At 41.0% G+C, this 18,085-nt stretch overlaps 1 protein-coding gene across 1 annotated transcript in view; it reads right to left on the reverse strand.

Annotated features, from left to right (window-relative positions):
* The window catches only part of LOC101845378 (exonuclease mut-7 homolog), a gene marked incomplete in the record, with an annotated part of 27,423 nt that overhangs the window by 6,496 nt on the left and 2,842 nt on the right, over positions 1-18,085 (reverse strand). Inside the window, 12 exon segments of the mRNA XM_035973499.1 lie at positions 1,399-1,578; positions 2,421-2,499; positions 3,605-3,714; positions 4,790-4,988; positions 5,504-5,708; positions 7,878-8,032; positions 8,442-8,480; positions 9,299-9,372; positions 12,705-12,802; positions 13,260-13,399; positions 14,596-14,649; positions 17,322-17,959. Coding sequence (XP_035829392.1) covers positions 1,399-1,578; positions 2,421-2,499; positions 3,605-3,714; positions 4,790-4,988; positions 5,504-5,708; positions 7,878-8,032; positions 8,442-8,480; positions 9,299-9,372; positions 12,705-12,802; positions 13,260-13,399; positions 14,596-14,649; positions 17,322-17,930 — 1,942 coding nt within the window.

An 18,085-nucleotide genomic window follows, 5' to 3' on the forward strand; every position in this document is an offset into this window, starting at 1 on the left:
ATATGAGACAATGAAGGGAGGGTGGAACTAATCAACCAGAAAACCTGCATGATGCCAGAAACAACAAAACCAGGGGATTGTTCTGGCCCTTGTTTTAGTTGTAATAAGAGTTTTACGGCACTTGCAACACAATAAGGTCATATAAGTGCCGAAGGTAAGACAGGTTACAAGAGAGTAACAAATTCAAAAAAGAAGGAAGAGAGATCAGGACGAAAGACGTTTGCTAGGAAAGAAGGAGCAAACTACACCAGGGCACCCTCCAACCACCCACATTCTGGTCCAGAGGCACTTTTTAAAATGTCACTGAAAGAAGTAAGACTTCTGCAGGGAGGAGCAACAGTTTTCCATTGTCCTTTATGTGCCCCATAACAAAAGCTGCTTGCAGTTCAGTCTCAAGTCAAACAGAAGTCACACCTTTGAAATTACCGATTTACATCAAGCAGGACCCAAACTATAAATGCAGAAACATTCTTTAAAGAAAAAAAAAATGCTAGTGGTACTTTTGTAAACTTTCCAGCAGCATCTGTGAGATAGTCCCTCAAAAGCCTAGTAAAAATGTTGAAATTAGCATAACACCACATACCTACACATACACACAATACATTATCTCAACTAATTAGCATAAAAGAACAGTTGACCTACTTATAGTGTAGAAAACACATTTCATCAACCAATTAGCAAAACAGCACAGCTCGTTGACATACACACAATAGATCATTTTAACCAATTCAATTAGATAACAGCACAGCTAACCTACACACAATTATTATTATCATCATCATCATCATCATCATCATCATCATCATCAAGGGAAAGACCTATAACGAAATTGACAATCATGGCTTATTACTCATTTCTCTTCTCAGATGCTCGAAAAAAAAACAAAAACTATATTATCCTGGACCTCTCACATCACTCAGCTGTTTAAGTTCTCGATCTACATCCGCCTCTTTTGCCTTCTATTTTTACAGTGAGAACAAGGACGTCAATTTAAGTATCGTAGAAACTGCATTTGTCTCTTACAACTTGCTTTCATCAGTGAATGGCCCAAGCTGGCTTTTCTCAGCACTACTTCATTTGGTTTCTTTTCCATTCCAGAAATTCTACATTTCTTTTGCTTTTAGTATATTTTAATCATCTTTAGTAACTGTCCAGCATTCTTTCTTTCATGCCAATTTCTCCCTAATTTCACCACAGAAACCAGGCGACCCCCACTTCCTTCAATCGCAAAGATCTCGACTTCTATTCAAGATAAACGGATATTTTTTTCCCGCCGAAAGCCAGGTAAATGAACAGGCTTAAAGATGATAGCAATAACCCTGCATGCTCAAAAATTGACGAGGGCATGATTCCATCGCGCCGTGACACATATATCTCCAGTAACTGGCCTCCACGTACCTGCGTAGTGTATCTGCGACTGGCGTAGCGGCCTCTTCTCCCAGTTGGACATCTGCTCGGCTTTGCTCAACGGTTTGCCCAGCGTCTTCATGGCCAACAGACTGAGCCCCTTCTCCTCACGTTTGTAGACTATGGTGGCCGGCACACGCCGGTCTTTGGACGGACCTGCTTTTGCTTTTCCTGCAAAAAATAATGGAAAATATTATGGTCGCTTTCAAGCACAAGGGGGCTACCCCGAAAAACGCTGTTTTGAGAAAATCGAAGGTAAAGTTTTTGCTCCTTGTTCAGTTTCTTTAAAAGGCAAGGAGAGTTTTCTCTATACCCAAACAAATATACACACCAATGAAACCAAACTTCTGCTATAGGTAGGGCAATGTGGACTTTTGGTGTAGGTCAAGATTTCTAGAAACCCCCAAAATCTTGGTTAGCCCACTTGTCCTTAAAAGCGACCATATACGAAGGCACTAATTATGACCAACTACAGCCAAACTCGCTGTAACAGCCACCTTCCCAAGACAACCACCTGTACAAACAAATACTTCCTGCGCATTCATATGACTTAGTGCAGTTGCGAGCGCCGTAAAAACACTTACCAGAAAAAAAAAGATCATTTCCCACTTCACCCCTTACGCTTTTTTCCACACTATGTGTAGAGACTAAAATCACCTGCTAAATCCTCATGGCTCAATACTGTTAAGACAAAAATCACCAGATAACAGCACCTATATCACCTGCATTAAGACTAAATTTACCAGCTAAAAACTCCAGTCTCACCCATGTTGAGATAAAAATTACTGACTAAAACTTCCAGCCTTACCTGTGTCAAGACAAAAATTACCAGTTAAAATCTCCTAGCTCTCCTGCATTATGACGAAATTTACCAGCTAAAGCCCTTAGTCTCACATGTGTTGAAAAAAAAATTATCAGTCTCACCTGCGTTTAGACAAAACTTCCAGCCTCACCTGTGTTTAGAGAAAAACTACCAGTCACACATGCGTTTAGAGAATGTCTATCAGTCTCACCTGAAGAATTGTCGACAAGTTCCCCAGCTTTCCCAAACTTGGACATGTCCATCAGACTACAGTCATAATCCTGCAACACCTGGATACAGACACAATACAGAAAGACATCAACACATCTATCTCAAAACCTCAAAACTCCCTTTACTGCCCAGTTCTTGTTAATATAAACATTTACTGTCATTGTATCAGTACAGGACAAAAGACGCTCAGGTAGACCAAGAATATTTGAGTAACAAATTTAAAGAGACGGGTGACAAGTAAAAACAGGATGACACTGCTGTTTTTCTATACAGCAACCAAACAGAGAAATGACTGGTAAACCATAACCATCATTGTGTATTTTAGACCTGGCATTTGAAGAAAAAAACCTTACTTTTTTTTAGAGGGGGGTGGGGGAGAAGCGAGAGAGGGAGAGGGGGGGGGAGGTGTAAGCTTGAGTAACAGTAAAGAGAAGCACATCCATCAATACAAGAAATGCAATTAATGGTGGGAAACGGGCAGACAGGCAGACAGAAACTGCAGAGGGAAAGAAAAGAAGTACGACCCACCAACAGTGCCCTCCAAATCTCTTAACATTTTATTTCTGAAGGGGGGGAAGGGAGGGGCAGGGGAGCTCAACCAGACAACCAGACACATGCCAAGGATTATTAAACACTTTACCCTGACAAAAAAACAAACATGACTATGTGGGTGGTTGGGGAGAACTCACCTGTGGTTTGCTCCTTCTTTCCTATCAAATATCTACCATCCTTATCTCTCCTCTTTCTTTTTTGAGTATGTAACTCTCTTGTAACATATCTATTCTCTCCGGCACTCATATGACCTTACAGTGTTGCAAGTGCCTTAAAACTCTAACTGAAACTAAACTAAAACATAACTACCACAAATAAAGTGAAAGCACAACAAAAATTAATCCCCTTCCTTTGACCCAAAGCAGTGTTCTGTAAAACCACATTTCAACAGTGTTAGCTTTAGTTAGAGTTTTACAACACTTAGGGTCGTATAAGTGCCGAAGATTAGAATAAATGTGTTACAAGAGAGTACCAAATATAAAAATGAAGGAAAGATCAGGACGATAGATGTTTGATGGGAAAGAGGGAGCAAACCACAACACAGCACCCACCAACCAACCACATTTCTGCAGTGACATTGGGAATAACACATAAATCATTATCACAACTCACCTTTCTGGCCAGTTTCTCCAGATCAATAACTCTGGCCATCCTGAGTATAGAATCTTCCATGGCAGGGAAAGATTTAGTCAACATTCGTAGATCTGTGTCAAGACCAAACCCTGCAAGAAGAAACATTTCTAAATATCTGAGGTACCAATTGACTACGAACAAAAACAAAAAACCTGAATCTCTCTAAACCTCATGGTAACACACATGCAGGGACTAACAATTTACAGATCATATTGCTTCATACATCTTGTATCAAGACAATTTTGCTGTGCATAAGCTGAAAAAACGCCTTTTTTTCTTCAAAGCAGTTTCGAGAAAAAGAGTTTTTTTTGTCAGCATAACCATTTAAAAATAGAGTGATTCCGAAAATTAAATTCTAATTTATTTTAAAAACTAGTCAGTTTCACTTTGATTTTTTCGCACAAGTAGGGTAACTGATCAGGCTTTCCATTTAACAAATAAAAAATGTTGGCTCCAAAATGAAAAAAGGCGCTTCGCCAGCTTGCGGCAGTGTTGTTATATACAGTGCAATATGACAAGCACAAAGAGATTAAGACATAAATAACATGTAAATGTATACGCAGGACTAAGTAACATAAGACAAAAAAAAAATAATTCACTCAATCAAAGTATCTGAAGAAAGAATCAGAAGTCCAAATTTCCTAATTTATCCAGAAAATCAGCAGCTCTTGAAATTTCACTATTACCAGTTATTTTTTGTCTACCTCTCTGTCAGTAACAAACCACAAAGTAAATCTTACAAGCAGCCAGCTCAACTCCAAACCTTGTGAGTTTGAGTAAAATTAAGCACATCGACACTATAACAGTTTTTTAGCACTAAGAAAAAGACGGACGGACGGACGGACGGACGGACGGACGGACGGACGGACAGACAATCAGACAGACAGACAGACAGACAGACAGACAGACAAGCAGGCAGGCAGGCTGGCAGGCAGGCACCATAGAAGGAAATCAATAAAGCAGGATCTACCAGTAATGCCCTCCAACCCCCCCTCCTCCCCCCCCACACACACACAGACCTAGTTAAATGACTACAATCCCAGTTAAATGACTACAATCCACCCCCCCACACCCCCCCGCCCTTATACACACACCCACAAAGTCAGTCATACATACCCAGTTTAATGACTCCAACCACACACACACAAAGTCTGTCGAACATACCCAGTTTAATGACTTTCTTATCACAGAAGATGGTGGCGGCCAGCTGAGCCCACTCAGCGTCTACCAGCTGTGTCCGTAGAGCCACGCAGTCCAGCAGGAACACCCGCTCCTCCACCGCCAGCTGCAGCAGCGCCACCTGTTGGGTGGCGCGACCCATGGCCGGCTTCCACTCCGCGTCAATACCGATTGTTGTGAATGGCTGACAAAAGTAGGGGAAAAGTGAGAATGGGGGTAATTTCACCAAAGTTTACATTTTCAGAAGTAGTTTTGTGGAATTGATTTCACATTTACACTGAGACAAATAAATTGTTTTTCTTTTCTTTGACTTCTATATGAGTTGTATCTCAAATGGACATCAGCAAACATGGGTCACATCTCCTTTCCCTGCTGCTCAGATGCTCTCAGCCACAGTTGGCCCTGATTGGCAGGGTCCAAGCCTACCTCTCAAACGATCTAAAGTGTGTTGACAGGGGGCATCAAAACACCTACATTACAACAAAAAAACTCTCTCTCTCTCCCTCTCCCTCCCTCTCTCTCTCTCTCTTTCTCTCTCTCACACACACACACATCAAACACACAATTTTGACACCATAAGAGCCAGGTATATCAAACGTATAACAAGTCACGGCAACATTTCACACGCAGTCGCTGTTAGCACACATCTCAAATCAAATCATACACACAACAAAGTCAAAGGTCAGAACAAGCACTCACCTTCCGAATCCTGTCGAGGCACACCTCCAGCTCCTCCCTGGTGGTTACCATGGAAACGTAGTGCTCCGGCAGCGGCAACATGTAGTGGATGGAGAAGGGCTTGGCCGGGCCCTCAGCGGCTATCTCAGCGTCCCAGTCCTCCTCCGCGACGAACCCGTGGTCCGGCTGTACGGGTGGGCCGGAGGACAGCCTCACCTCCGCTTCCCTGGGGGGAGGAGAGGAGGGTGGAAGTGAGGGATCAGAAAATAATATTGTCACTGTCACAAGCAATCCACTTAAACCCAAATTTTGAGAATGTTTGATTTTTACACCCTCTCAAAGATCTATTTAAGAGGCACATTTCAAAATCACCAAAATGCAGTTTTTAATGTATGGTCGAGGCCCACAATTTTCTTGTTTTTCATGATTCCTGATAGGAAAACCACAACAAAAACTAGTTTTTTTGTCTCCGACATAAAACGTACCCAAATTGACATAAGTGGATTGCTTGTCTCACTGACCATATATACAGCTAAAACTATCCAAGACAGCAAATTAACCCTTTGAGCCCTTGCCAGTGGCACGTAAAATTGCCCGTATGTCTAACCACGGGTACATCAGTGAGCGAGACCCTATCCACATACCACCCTGTCTGGGACAAAACGTGCATGATGGAAAGCAGTGTTTACTACATAGGACATTACTGATTATTTTGAAGATCTTTCTGAATTAGATGCTGGTAATGACAAGGACCGACCAAAGTGGGATATGGAATGTAATTCTGACGATGATATGAACAAAGGCGTGAATCACTAAGGATTGAATCACTCAGGAGCTCAGTTGGAGGGGGGGTTACGGTAGCCTCAGGAGGTCAGGGCTCAAAGGGTTAAAGTTTTCGGAGGGCAAAGCAGCACTGAGCGACTACAAGGGATTTGAGCGCCCAGAAGTAGTTAAAGTTAGACCGCTGCACAGTTGGAGAGTGTTAGGGGTGAATTGTTTATCTTCTTATACTTCGAAAGGGTGGGGGTTGGGTTGGAGTGGCAAAATGGCGAATAAATTTTGAAAAACTGGAATCAAGGGTGTAACGATCGTATTTTCAGATAACTGAAAAAAAACGGTTATGATTCCGCTAAATTCGTAATGCTGGGCAGCCCTAGAAACATACCTCTGCCTATGTAGGGGGCGGGGGGGGGGGGGGGGGTGACTTATGAAGGGGTCAATAACTCAATAACTGACCTCTGCCTCTGTTCGGAGGGTGGGGCTGGGGCAAACCTATGAAAGGGACTATAACTGTCTCTGTCAGGAGGTGGCAGGGGGGAACCTATGAAGGGGTCTACAGCTGACCTCTGTCACTGTTGGGGAGGGGGGGGAGACTTATGAAGGTGTCTATAACTGACCTCTGCCTGTGTAGGTAGTAGGGGAAACCTATGAAGGGGTCTATAACTGACCTTTGTCTCAGTCCAGGGGTGGAAAAGGGAACCTATGAAGGGGTCTATAACTCTATGACTGACCCCTGTCTCTGTCAAGGGGTGGGGGAGGGGGCCTATGAAGGAGTCTATAACCTCTGTCTCTGTCAGTGGGGGGGAGTGGGGGTGGGAACCTATGAAGGGGTCTATAACTGACCTCTGTCTCTGTCAGGAGGTGGTAGAGGGGAGACCTACGAAGGTGTCTACAACTTACTTCTGCCTCTGTAAGGGGTGGGTAGTGGACTTATGAAGGGGACTTTAACTGACCTCTGCCTGTGTAAGGGGGTAGGGGAAACCTATGAATGGGTTTATAACTCTATAACTGACCCCTGTTTCTGTCCAAAGGAGGAAGGGGGAAACTATTAAGGGGTCTATAACTAACCTCTGCCTCTGTAGGGGGTTGGGGAAACCTATGAAGGAGTTTATAACCTCTGTCTCTGTAGGGGGTGGGTAGTGGACTTAAGAATGGGTCTATAACTCTATGACTGACCCCTGTCTCTGCTTCTGTAGGTGGTAGGGGAAACCTATGAAGGAGTTTATAACTCAATAACTCATCTCTGCCTCTGTTTGGTGGGGTGGGGCTGGGGAAAAAACTGATGAGGGGGACTATAACTGACCCGTGTCTGTCCAAAGGAAGAAGGGAGAACCTATGAAGGGGTCAATAACTATATAACTGACCCCTGTCTCTGTCTGGATGTGGTAGGAGGTCCTATGAAGGAGTTTATAACTCTATGACTGACCTCTGCCTCTGTCGGAAGGGGAGGGGGGAACCTATGAAGGGGTCTATAACTGACCTCTGCCTCTGTCGGAAAGGGGGGGGGGGGGGGGGGAAACCTATGAAGGGATCTAAAACTCTATGACTGCCTCTGTCGGAAGGGGATAGGGAGTGTGTGTGTGGGGGGGAACCTATGAAGGAGTTTATAACTGACCTCTGCCTCTGCCTGGCCTCCAGCACTGTGGGGTCCAGCTTCTCGTCCTCCAGCTGGTAGCGGTCGGCCCAGGTCAAGGCCTCCATCACGTCGTTGTAGCCCAGCAGCTCCGTGACCAGCTGTTGCTGCAGGTTCTTATTCTCACCCACTGCACTCTGTTTGGTTGTGTGAAATGTGTTATTTTATTTATTGGGGGAAGAGGGGGGGTTCGAAGAGACCATAAAAGTATACGTTTTTAAAAAATGTATTTATTTATGTTATTTATTTATTTCTTCATTGATTTTATTTTCTTTATTTGTTAAAAGTTATTTCTCATATTCTATTTTATTTTCCTTTATTTTATTTCCTGTAATTGGGATTTTTTCTGTAGGGGAGGTAAGTAAAATGTATCTTTTTCTTAATCTCGTATCTTTTTTTGCAAAACTGTGGTAATGATCTCACTCATTTGTAACAGACAAGCATTCACTATGAGAACATGTATAAGTAAATAAAGTGATGTCTCTGCACTGAGAAAATACAGAAAGAAACTAAACAAAAGTACCACATTACACAACAAACACTCACCTCCAGCATATCCTCCCAGCTGTTGTGAGCCATGGACTTCTGTGGATGGGACAATTTGTTGGTTTGAGCAAAGAGAAGCATATTATAACACAACAAAAGTGAGTCTATTCCTGGGACTTTAGGAGGTAAGACAGATAGTTTTAGTTTTAGTAGAGGTTTTACGGCGCTCGCAACTGCATAAAAGGTCATATGAGTGCCAGAAGATTAGAGGTGTTACAAGAGAGTAACAAACATAAAAAAGAAGAAGGGGAGATAAGGATGATAGATGTTTGATATGAAAGAAGGAGCAAACCACACCAGAGCCCCCGCCAACCACCCACATTTGTAGGTTTGAGCAAAGAGAAGCATATAACACAACAAAAGTGAGTCTTTTCCTGGGAGAGCGCAGCTGCATAAGGTCATATGAGCGCCAGAAGATTAGGCGTTACAAGAGAGTAACAAACATAAAAAAGAAGAATGGGAGATAAGGACGATAGATGTTTGATAGGAAAGAAAGAGCAAACCACACACAAAGACAGATAGTCCAAAACAAAAGACAGAAAGAAAAGAAGGAGGACCCACCAGTGTGCTGGCACGCTCCAACCATCCACAGAAAAGAGAAAGAGGAAAAAGAAATGCAATTACAAGCGGACATTTTATTATTATTCTAAACGATCTACCTTCCCATTGATTTAATGGAGATCATTGTAAAAATCATCCAATCCTATCAGACTTGGCAATATTTAGCGAAGCAAGGCAGAGGTTAATTTGATACGATGGTGTGCACTGGCCAGTGCTATTTCCCAACCCCATCCAATCCGATCAAGCGGATTGCAGGGTCTATTTGAGCAATGGGCATATGTTTCAAGTATTCTCACCTCAATGTAGTATTTATAGAGCAAATAGCGGACTGCACCCATTGCCCTGTTCTCTGTGATATTGGGACAAGTTTCTGAAAAACAAACAGACCATGAGGGTCAAATAAAATCTTTGACAAGTCATATATGAGCCATTGCCAAAACGTGGGGAAAAACACATACATCTCACATTAGTGTGCATAAAATGTGATGCATTAGTATTTATTCCTCCAAAACTTATACACATGTCAAATATAGGATGTAGAACCTGCATTAGCAGTTTCAGACCCAGTGTCAGCTTTATAATCTTGAGTTTGTAAATTTTGTGCCAAAAATGTTCGTTTTTTAGTGATTCCTGGAGTGTCATTTTGAGCACACCAATGCAAACTTCCAAGAATGTCCAAAATTTAGTATTTTTGGGTGTTTTTTTTAAACCTGTGCTTTGATTCTATGCTATTTGTGATCGAGAAAGGTTCACTTGCTCAAGAAATCGGTTTATTTGTTTGCAAATAAACGAATAATTTGGATCACTTGTGCGTCTGTGGTGTCGTCACGGACTAGGTGTTTCAGAAAACACCATTATTTTTCAGTAGAATCACCACAGCTGGTTAAATCTTTTTGCTTTTCGTCGTGTATTCAATAGTTCAAAAGCCGCGATGCGGGAAAGGAACATCGGGTTCCTAGATCTACGATTTCGGTCGGCTGTTTAACATTCGCCGTTAATGGCGTCACTTTGCGACGTACCGGAAGTCCGAATTTTAGCCTACTTTTGTTTTGAATGGATCATCAACAGTGCCCGGATATAATTGTTTTCTTGAGTGACTTCCCCTTACCCCCTTCCCCAGAACAGCGCGAGCAACGGGGTAAAGAGAAAAACGAAAGTAGTCATTGCCGTCACCCTCCGGTTACGCACAAGAATCTTGCGTTGAATGTGACGTACTGGACTGTTTTGCGTGTTTTTAGGCTACCCTATTGAATATTTTAGTGAAATTGTGGTGTTTACATTAGATTCCTGGAACAAGAGTGTGATGTGTGAACAAACTTCGAGAGATGGATCATTTCTGTGGTTATAGATTTAGCTTTTGTGCTTAGTGATGACGTTTGGGGTGTCGTCATGCAGCCGTACAAGACTGACCGACGTACTAGAAATTACATTGTCCTAAGAGCAAACATTTTTTAAGTCATGTGTGCTCTTTTTACTCAAACAAATAGACAAACATGTCCTTGTTTATCTGTCTAACTCAAAAGTACACATTTGTTCTTTGTTGGCATGATATGCCTTTTTCCAATACATTGTGTCATTGTGTCATCATTGTTATGTACAAGTAATATTTTTCATAATTGCTAATATCAATAAGTTTTCAACATATATTTCATACATGCAAGATTCATTTAGAAACAAAATACGTCTTTATTGATCTGTGTATCTCACAGTGCAAATTTGTTCTTTGTAGGCATGATTTTACTTTTTCCCAGTATGTTTTGTCATCACTGTTATGTACGAGTACTGTTTGTCATAATTAGCAACCTAATTGTGATTGTCTACTGTCTTTGATATGACCTGATATCTGTTTCAAAGCAAAAGAAACCTCTCCTGTTTTTTTTTTAAATTCTTAAAGTGTGCATTTCTCTCTGGAGGCATGACTTTGTCTTTTCCTGTACATTGTGTCATCATTGTTATGTACAAGTCATGTTTGTCATCAATGTTATGCCCAAGTCAGCCCTCTTGATTTTGTGCTTTTGCCTCATATTAGTTAAAAAATTGTTTTACACATGTGTTTTTCTGGTGCTGAGGCTTTGATAACTGTATTTATACAGCGCTTTCACTATTGTGATGTGTTGTCAATGATAATGTCCAATGTGTATCCTTTCTTGTACATAACAATGATGACATGTTCTGTGCACTGCGTCACTGTTACAATGCTTGTCATTCATATCACCATTATGAATGGAGTTCATAGTCTACAAAGTGTTTGTTTACTAAACAAATCGAATTTAAAGTCTATAATTTGCCTTGCTGCTTATCTGTTTTTGTCATCACTGTTACATACAAGAAATACAGTGGTTGCCAAACCAATAGACCCATATCTCCAAAACCCTACATCTCCTTGCTCTGATACTCTAGGAATATGAGCTCTAAATGTCAACCTGAGACTGACAGAAAAGGGAGTCAAATTGGTAAGAAAAAAATTTTGGAACCACTGAGTCTCAAGAGAGTCTCACGTTTTGGCAATTGCTCATACAATAATAGCTTTCACTTATAATTTACAGCACACAAATTTTGTCATTATTATTTGTGTAGTAACAATACATAAAGAGCTACGTTTGGCAGTTTGACTATGTGTGAGGTGTGCTGACAAAATAAGTTCCTTCTCAGATTTTTAACCCCATGGAAATAGAGACGTCAAATCTATAAGTTGTGTTTTTACTAATTATAAGTATAAAATGATAGAAGACATGTCACGATTGAAGAAAGTGACAGCGGTTAAAAATTAAAAAATTTTACCTCATATGAATTTTCAACAAATATCTCCATTCGCCAATGCGAGAAGTAACTCTTTTTGTCCCTCACATATAACGATATGGGAACCAAATTAAAGATCTGCTCAATGGGCGGGGGGGGGGGGGGAGCAGTGTCAGTCCAGCTGCTTTGGATTAACAATTATACTCACTTGAAACTAGGGAGTCGGTAAAATACAGCTCTAAAAGAAATACAAGGTTTCGCCCTATTACTTGAAACAGCTGAGTTTGACATAACGACAACTTCTGTCATGTTACTACACATCGGGAAAGAGCAGACAGTCTAGTAAGTAAGTAGGTTCTTTGCCTTTTACAAATTATTATCATCTTGATAGACTTAATGTAGTAAAAAGTGGATTTCTATAGCACCCACTCCCCAACTGGGCTCTAGGCACTGAGAAAACATTCTAAAACATTCTCAGCTTCTTGGAAAGTACTCAATCATGACCCAAAAAACATGGAAAGGATCTGGTCAAGATTAAAACCTCTCAAACTTCCCCCACAAATGAGCAGCACTGGAGTATGACTCAAAGTATGCACTTTGGGTCATAAGTGGCCCTGTCACATGAACCCCCCCCCTGGAAAAACTATGAATTATCAAAAAGCAAAATGCTCTCTCAAAGTATTTGTTCACTTTAAGTAAGAAAATGCACATTAACACGATATCTATATTCTACAGGCTAGGAAAAGCATGTATTTGAGTACGGAGAATTACATCAGCAAAACAATGATAAGCAAGATAGACAGAAAAGACAGATGAATAGTGAAAGAATAGGAAGACTCCGAGGCATCAACCAATCACACTGGACAAATCAGGGACGTGAAGTTTCAAAACAAAACGTCTGCATCTAGAGAACGTTTTTGCCTCAGATGGAGCCTTTTAATAAGAGGGCCATGATCTTCTCACCTGGAGGGATGTCAAAGAGCTTGATGAGTCTCATGGCAAACTTGCTCAACACTTTCTTGCTCAGTTTTTCACCTTTGATGTTCTTCATACCTGCTGACCTGAAGTTTTAAAAAATACAAAATTATAAAAAAGATGACACAAAACAAAAATGATTGCTGAAAAGCTTTTCAATATCAAAAACAACATATCAAAAGGCAAACACTTAGATAATGACACCACAAGTCCCAGGAAGGCTCTTTAACAGGAGACACAAACAACGTTCAATTATACTACTATCAAAGACCGCTTTAATTCAAATTTCATGTCGATGTATGATGCACGTTTGTTTGCTGAATCTTTACATCATTTATTAGGATGATATTTCAGACACTGTTTTACACCATAGTAAAAAAAAAACGTTTTTAGAAAATTCTGGCGTCAGTCCATTTGTCCCGGAACCCATTGAAATACCGTCAAAAACTAAAATCTAATTTTTTTTTCAAAATAAACACTGAAAAGAAAATAATGTCGAGCAAGTTCAGCTCATTCGAAGCCAGTTGTACATGTATGACTCACTGGGCGTAGGACAGAATGTCAGTGGAGCGGGCACACAGGTAATCCAACAGTGACAGGACGGCTCGCTGCTGCTCAGGGTTGCCGCTCACGTACGATTCTATGATGTTGACTTTGTCAGAGAACAGCAACGGCATCAGGACCTGGTGGAAGATCGTCAAATTACAGAGATTTTACAATTACTCCTACCTCCTAGAATTACGATAATCTATTACATTTGTGAAAGTTTGTCACTCCGGTCGCCTAAAAATTACGAACCACTTAACTTTCAAATTTTAAAAAACTTAAAGGTGGTTCACAATCAGCGGAAAGACCCTCTGCGGCATTTTGGAGGGAGCAACGGAGCATTAATGGACATGTCCGGAGTGCAAGGATGTTGCTTCCTGAAAAAAAGACTAATGAATGAACAATCACAATCATTTAAAGGGCGCACAGTTATATTAAGGGGTCTGAAGTCACTGTAGTTTAAGTTTCAGCGTATCTAATTATGGGAAAGTCTAAGACGCCGTTGTAAACAAGTGAGGCTTCCGTTCACAAACAGTGCGCACTGATCCCACAATGACTTGACGATCAATTCTTTGAGTCCGTTCATCGGATGGGTGTCCAGCTAGTTTTATATATATTTGTTTGAGCACAGAAAAACACATCAAAGGGATACTAGTAATTTAGTGCAGGGAAAAGTAAGAGAGACAGACAGAAACAACAGAAGGGATGAAAATAAGAACGGCAGTTGTATATATCAAAAATAATAATAGATGGAACTGTATAGCACATTCCCCATTCAACAGCAAGCTGTATGCCCTTCACAATCTACACTATTACCCCAGCAGACTTGAGAGCATTCTGAAACAACCTCAACTTCCTGAGAAGCATATAGTGCAAACAGCCATTTATAGGCGCTAAAACACTAACATACTGACAAGACTTTTCGCTGTCTATGGCCTGGTACCCATTCCCACCTGGGAGAAGTGAGGAAAATTTGTGTAAAGTGCCTTTCCCAAGGACACAACGTCGGCCCCGCGGCTTAAATCCCTGAACCTGCAACCTCACGATTACGAGTCCAGTAGCCTGACCACGAGGCCACCGACGCCACGTATGTCCTTTCATTCGAGTACTCAGAAACATATCCACATAATAATGATCATTATCAACAACCAGGATTAAAAATCAAAAGACGTGTGCATTGAGTTAAGGAAACCTTTAGAAATTATAATATCCCAATTGAAATAGCTGCAGACCTGGCCTGCCATAAGAAACTGCATCTACCCTCGACACTTAACAGCAACAAAGGATGAAAAAGTAAAAAGTAATTAAGTATTTATAATCAGGAATATCATACCTCCTCTTGTTTGAAGTGTGACTGTAGCCTAAGCTTACTGATCACTTGTGCAGCCTGGGAAGTAAGAATCATAGCAACACAATAAAATAATTACTCACAGTATAAGTTATCTGATGAATTTTTTGTCACAATAAGCATGGTGTCTATAGAACATTGACTTATATTATATCTGGGTGCGGTTTTTAAAAAATAGATCAATAAATGAGCTAGAATGTTGTGGATACTTGGCCACTTTTTACCAGTTATCGAGATTTACTCGGGGCACAGGGGTCTCGTGCGGTGCACGCGGATCAAGTGCTGGGGCTTATATATATATATAATCGGTCACTCACGGTTTGGGGAGGGACAGACGGACGACAGAAAGAGAAGAGGAAGGGACAGAGCCAAAGTCTACCCACTTTGCAGGAAATCTACTCACTACACTTACATTGAAAATTAAAGTATCAAGCACCTACGGTAAGAGTTTCACATTTGTTATTTCGAAGTGTTGTTTTTTTTTAATGTGGTAGTGTTGTGTTCCGTAACATAGAATGTTTTAACGAGGACAGATGAAAGTGAACAAGCTATAGAGAGAGGACCTATTTAAAGGGCAATACCAGGGTAACTCAATCATCGTTACACCAATTTCAACAAAACTAAACTTCGCACAAAAAAATACAATTCTACCAAGGGAGTACTTCCGCAGCCACATTCCAGTTTCAAAGGCCTTCTATATGTTTTTACACAAACTAGCATATTTTCAGTTTTGATAATATACAGTAGTCTCTGCCTAAGATCCCACCGCTTACGATCCCGGTTCGCTTAAGATCCCGTTGTTTTAGGAAAACAGAATTTTTACTATACAAAAGTCACCCCTAAGATCCCGCTCTGATGGTCTACATTCGGCTAAGATCCCGCATTTTAGATCATAATTTACTTCTTTTTTTTTTTACGGGTGGGCACAGCCGATCAACCAAGAGTAAAAAGTTGAGATCAATAAACTGTCCGTCGCGTCCAAGATCAGCCACTATCGTGAATGTGATCACATACATGTTGTAAAACTCGATGAAGCGATACAATGTTTGCCCCAGACGGGATCACACCGGGGTGTGAACTGACCGACGCGTTTGTTTTCCCCACGCATCGCACTCACACCTGAGCTCGCCACCTAAGCTTGCATCACTCGCTGGGTGGGTAGGGCCTACAAGTTCGCTCCTGGCGGGATCACATCTAACCGTGAACTCCTCCTTGACCATTGCAGCAGTTGTCTCTACTCCCGAATTTGCGAGAGAGACTGAATTTTAATTGGTGCGTTCACAACGTAATGGTGTGTATGACAAAGGCGGTTTGGAGGGGGGGGGGCCTCGGTCAGAGACGGAAAGCTATAAATTTTTGACAGGTAAAGAGGAGAGGCAACTGGATAATTGTAGATCCTGAGACTCATGATAGGATAATAAGTGAAAATGGCTCGCCTCATGCCACTATGCACCGTGATAGGTCATCAAGGGTAACCACTCTTTGCTCGCCATATGCCATAAACCCACCAAGGGGGCATGCCAGCTCATTGTAGAGTGGAGGGAGACCATTTTACCGATTGTGAGCCTTAACATGGGTCACCATAGATTTTTTCCTGGGTTCGTCGGTTAAGATCCCGGTTCGCCTAAGATCCCGCGTTTCCTTGCTCCCGAGCACCGGGATCCTAGGCGGAGACTACTGTAGTTGGAATTGATTTTGAATTTTGCCAGGTAGGTAGCCAAAGCCTACTCTTATTGATTCTAGGACCACCAAGGGATCTTTAGCATGCACAACTTGCACACAGGACCTCATATTGTCTGTTAAGTTTGATGTCCCTTGGTTGAATTAAACTTGTTTAAAGCTTTGTTGAAATTGGTTTCAAGAAATCTGTATTTTTTTTGGCAAATGGACAATTTTTTTCTAATTTTCTTTTTTTGGCTCAACACCTTTTATGTCCATTAATTAAAACACACATTTTTAAGTGGATTTTATAGGAAAAACATTGATTAAAGGCACAAAACATGTAGATTCTCAGTTTCCATGGACTCTCAGGCGATGGAAATTACCAAACTTTGGCAGCCAAGTTCTCACTAATTTTACCTCTGAAACCAGGCGACCACCACCTACTTCAATCGAAAATATTTCTATTTCCATTTTAATTAACATAGATGGATATTTTTTACATAAAAAGAAAGGCAAATGATGACACAAATACCATGCCCAAAAATTGACGAGCACCTGATTCCACCACGTCGTGTCACAAATAATGATAGCTATAAGGGACAACCATGTATATTAACAAATTAAATAGAAAGAAAAGGTCTCAAATATAAGCAGACAGAGCAATAACATCAATAAACAGATTTAACTTCATAAGATGATAGGTGGGAGTATTTGGCATGCATTAATTAAATTAGCTTGGCAGCTGTTACATAGAAATATGCATGGTACCAAAGAGTGATAAGAAAAAAACATCCTTTACAGGCATAATTTTTACCACTGTGAAGAAGTGTAAAAGTGATTTGAATAAACATAATTTATTTTAATCCAAAACAAAAATCTTGGGAAGGCACAGACACCAAATTACTTCTCCCAGAAAGTTTTTACAGATTTTGCCACCTCACTGCAGGGTACATAAAATTAAAATAAAAATTCAAAGAGTAAAATTGTCACATCATCAATTTGTAACACAACCTTTTTTCAATCAAATAAAATGTTTTCAGCGATCTCACCTCTGTCAACTTGTCTCGAAGAAGAAAAGCTTTGGCCATGGGCAGAAAATATTCATTTCCTCGGTGATCAAGTGAATAGGCCTTCACAGCCACATTGAAGAAAGAAATGTGCTTCCCCGTTGTGGCATAAAATACTCTGGTACGTAGGTCTTCAGTCAAAAATTCTGATTTCCGCTCAAAGTGCACATTTTCACTTGAAAGGACCCACTTTTGAAATTCATTCAAAATCTGAAATGACAGAGTGGATGTCTTTGCCAGTGGGTAGTCCTCCGCAGCTGTGAAAAGGGACAAAGCTGCTTCCCAGGGATTTGACTCAGATTTTAAGGCAACTCCCAGTCGGGTATAGACAGCCTCAGACTTAGCTTTCTTGTTTCCGATCCTGTCGTCCAACCAGATACTCTGTAGTTCTGATAGCAGCCTCTCCAGGGCATCATTTGAGAGTTCTGGCCTACTGTTCGCTTTTCCCTTCCATATTCCAGCAGCCCAGGAATTTGCCGCTGCTACTGAAGCATCTTCTCCCGCCAGATGGGAATTCAGTATACCACGGCCAGCGCCAGCATACTTTGACTTTGAGGGCTTCTTTGTTCCTTGAAAACGTTTCTTGTCCATCTTGGCTTTTTGTTTTTTTCTCCTTTCTGCTAAAAAAAGATAAAAAAGAATGTTTTATATCAATTATTAGTTATATATGAGCTTTTGCCAAAAGGTGGGGGTGTTTGCATGAGGACTTTTTAAATCAACCACTACTCATGGAAAAATATGTTTTC

This window comes from Aplysia californica, unplaced genomic scaffold, assembly GCF_000002075.1.
Source record: "Aplysia californica isolate F4 #8 unplaced genomic scaffold, AplCal3.0 scaffold01318, whole genome shotgun sequence".
Lineage (NCBI taxonomy): Eukaryota > Metazoa > Mollusca > Gastropoda > Aplysiida > Aplysiidae > Aplysia > Aplysia californica.